Below are 2,573 nucleotides of genomic sequence, written 5' to 3' on the forward strand. Positions count from 1 at the left end.
CTTTGTGTTCATCACATTAAAATTGAGATGAATTACATAGTGCGACACACGAAGATCATTCATGCGAATTTTAAAACTAAAATCTCTTAGTAAAATTAAAATCATGCGGCCCAATCACCTTGCAGCTATCAGTAACGACCATTGTGTTGGATTTACTTTACACGACAGGCCACCAGATAGTTTTATTCAATGGTTAGTGCGTGATATTCATGGAGTTAGCTATATTAGAAATGTAATTTAAGTAGTACAAAACATTGCATCGAGAGATTGTGGGTTCGAACCACGCCTCGGTAACTAACAACTAACATTGAAGTTTTCCGTCTTCCCCGGCACTATTTTAATATGAGGAACACTAGAGAAATTAGTACATCAACCATAATCTCAAGTCAAAATAAGCTAAAAGATTTCGCAGATTTCGGAGTTAGACGTCAAAAGCAAATAAATGATATATTATCTGGACTGTAACTACAGAAATATAGATAGCTGAATGAACTTGTTGCCAATCTTGAAATTTGTAGTATTGAGAAATTAGATTTGTTTTTGGCCCACCAATGTTTTAGAGATCCATTTTTGGTTCAGATGATTGACAAAGGCCTAACTAAAAAGCCCATTAGATCCATAACTTTGGACTCAAAGTTCCATCTTTCACCAAAAACCCTAGCTCTATATATTCCCAACTTAGCAGTTCCAATTGCCATTCTTGTTAAAAAAACCCTAATCAACGCAGCAGCAGCCAGAAATTAAAAAAGTAGGTTAATTTCTCACTGACTTTTCATGATTCTGATTTTTGTATGTGCTGATGATATTGATCGGAATTGTTGCAGCAGAAGATGAAGATCGTCGCCGCTTTTTTGCTTGCCGTTTTGGGAGGCAACACCAGCCCCACCGCCGATGATTTGAAGAAAATTCTAGGATCCGGTACTTTGTTTTTTTCTACTGTTTTATCAGTTTACCTAATTGATAAATCTAATTAGGTTTTTAGGTTTAGATTTTCATTTAGATTTCTGAAATAAATGAAATACTTGCTATTGTTTTTCTTACGAGCATTCTGAGATTTCAATGTTTTGCTTTTTTCGATTCTGGAAATTAAATAGTTGGGGGTGTTTGATTTGCTTAAGAGCATTCTGATGATGGGCCATTTTGTTTATATTTGAAAGTTTGTTTTTTATGTCAATTAAGTGTGTTTGATCTGCAGTTGGCATTGATGCTGATGAGGACAGAATGGAGTTGTTGCTGTCTCAAGTCAAGGGAAAGGACGTAACCGAGTTGATTGCTTCTGGAAGGGAGAAACTAGCTTCAGTGCCGTCTGGCGGTGGTGTTGCTATGGCTACATCCGCAGCCCCTGCTGCTGGAGGTGGCGCTGCAGCCCCTGCTGCTGAGGCCAAAAAGGAGGAGAAGGTTGAGGAGAAGGAAGAGTCTGACGATGTAAGCGTTTCTTTCCGATTTATAATTAGTTAAGTCTTATTATTGGTTTGGTGTTTTGATTGCTTACTTGAATTTCATTTTGCTGCAGGATATGGGTTTCAGCCTCTTTGATTAAGTCTGGTCTTGGATTGTATCTTTTTTTCTTTCTACTTAGTCTTTGTTAGTTGAAATTATTACAAGCTGAGTATTTTTGTCTGGAATTGAACTTTATAATTAATTTAAAGAATTTCATCGTTTAACTGTTAATTTTTGGAATTGAGTTCAATTTGTTGTTCCGACTCTGTTTCACTGCTTTTGCTTTGATGTTCTCTTCTACTTGTTTGGATGAGTGGCGGTGGTGTCATTGCTTGTTGAATCTTTAAGCAATTTTATAGTTGTGCATGCCTCGTGCTAATACCATTATGTTTTACTGGAAATTTAATTTGGCCGAGTCGAGCTGGATATGAGCTCAATTTGCTGCTCTGCTTCGAGCTGTAATTGATCTGCTCTTTGTCAGTCCACTGATTCACTTCTATTGTTGTAGCAATTTCATATTTTTTGTTAATGTCAAGTGTGAGTTATGCAAGATTGTGCCTTTGAGCTAGTTATACAAGCTTAAGGTTGAGGATGTGTGTTCTTAAATATTCAAGTTTCTGCTTGAATGATTCTCATACAACATGAACTGCAATAAAAACATAATCGTTAGAAAGTTTACTGTATTTTTATGTATTAAAATGGTTTCCTTCATAATAATGAAATGTAATGAATTATGATTTGGATCTCAATACAGATGTATAGAAGCCAATGTGTTGAAATAAATCAACTATTATTTTAATGATTTAATACTCTTGTTTAGACTTATTAATCTAATTGATATTAGAGTTTGGACTTGAGATTACATTAAAGTAGGTCGATTAATTATTTTGAGTCAATTTTCAGTGTTTGAGCTGATTTGTGTTGTCCAGTCTGTTTACTCTTCTAAGGTTAACCAATTTAGATTTCTTTGTCGACTGATGAGCGGTTTTCTTTAATCTTTCATTGCATTTATTTAGCTGCATATTAGCTACATTCACTTACCATCCATGTTTGCTTTTGACATACTCCCTCCATTTCTATTTAATTATCGTTCTAGAGTTATGCACACATTTTAAGAATGAGTTTAATATGTC

General features: G+C 35.1%; 1 protein-coding gene across 2 annotated transcripts; it reads left to right on the forward strand.

Annotated features, from left to right (window-relative positions):
- Positions 1-640: 640 nt before the first annotated feature.
- Positions 641-1,671, forward strand: LOC126654039 (60S acidic ribosomal protein P2A-like). Of its 2 annotated transcripts, none has more exons than XM_050348074.2 (4): positions 641-748; positions 825-918; positions 1,196-1,425; positions 1,514-1,671. In XM_050348074.2, exons 2-4 carry the CDS (start codon positions 831-833, stop codon positions 1,538-1,540), a joined length of 345 nt encoding a protein of 114 aa, XP_050204031.1. In that variant the 5' UTR covers positions 641-748; positions 825-830; the 3' UTR covers positions 1,541-1,671. The 2 variants fall into 2 exon arrangements, with proteins under 2 accessions (XP_050204031.1, XP_050204032.1); XM_050348075.2 differs by having other exon boundaries at positions 643-748; positions 828-918.
- The last annotated feature ends 902 nt before the right edge of the window (positions 1,672-2,573 follow it).

Source organism: Mercurialis annua, linkage group LG6 (genome assembly GCF_937616625.2).
Source record: "Mercurialis annua linkage group LG6, ddMerAnnu1.2, whole genome shotgun sequence".
In the NCBI taxonomy this organism is placed as follows: Eukaryota; Viridiplantae; Streptophyta; class Magnoliopsida; order Malpighiales; family Euphorbiaceae; genus Mercurialis; species Mercurialis annua.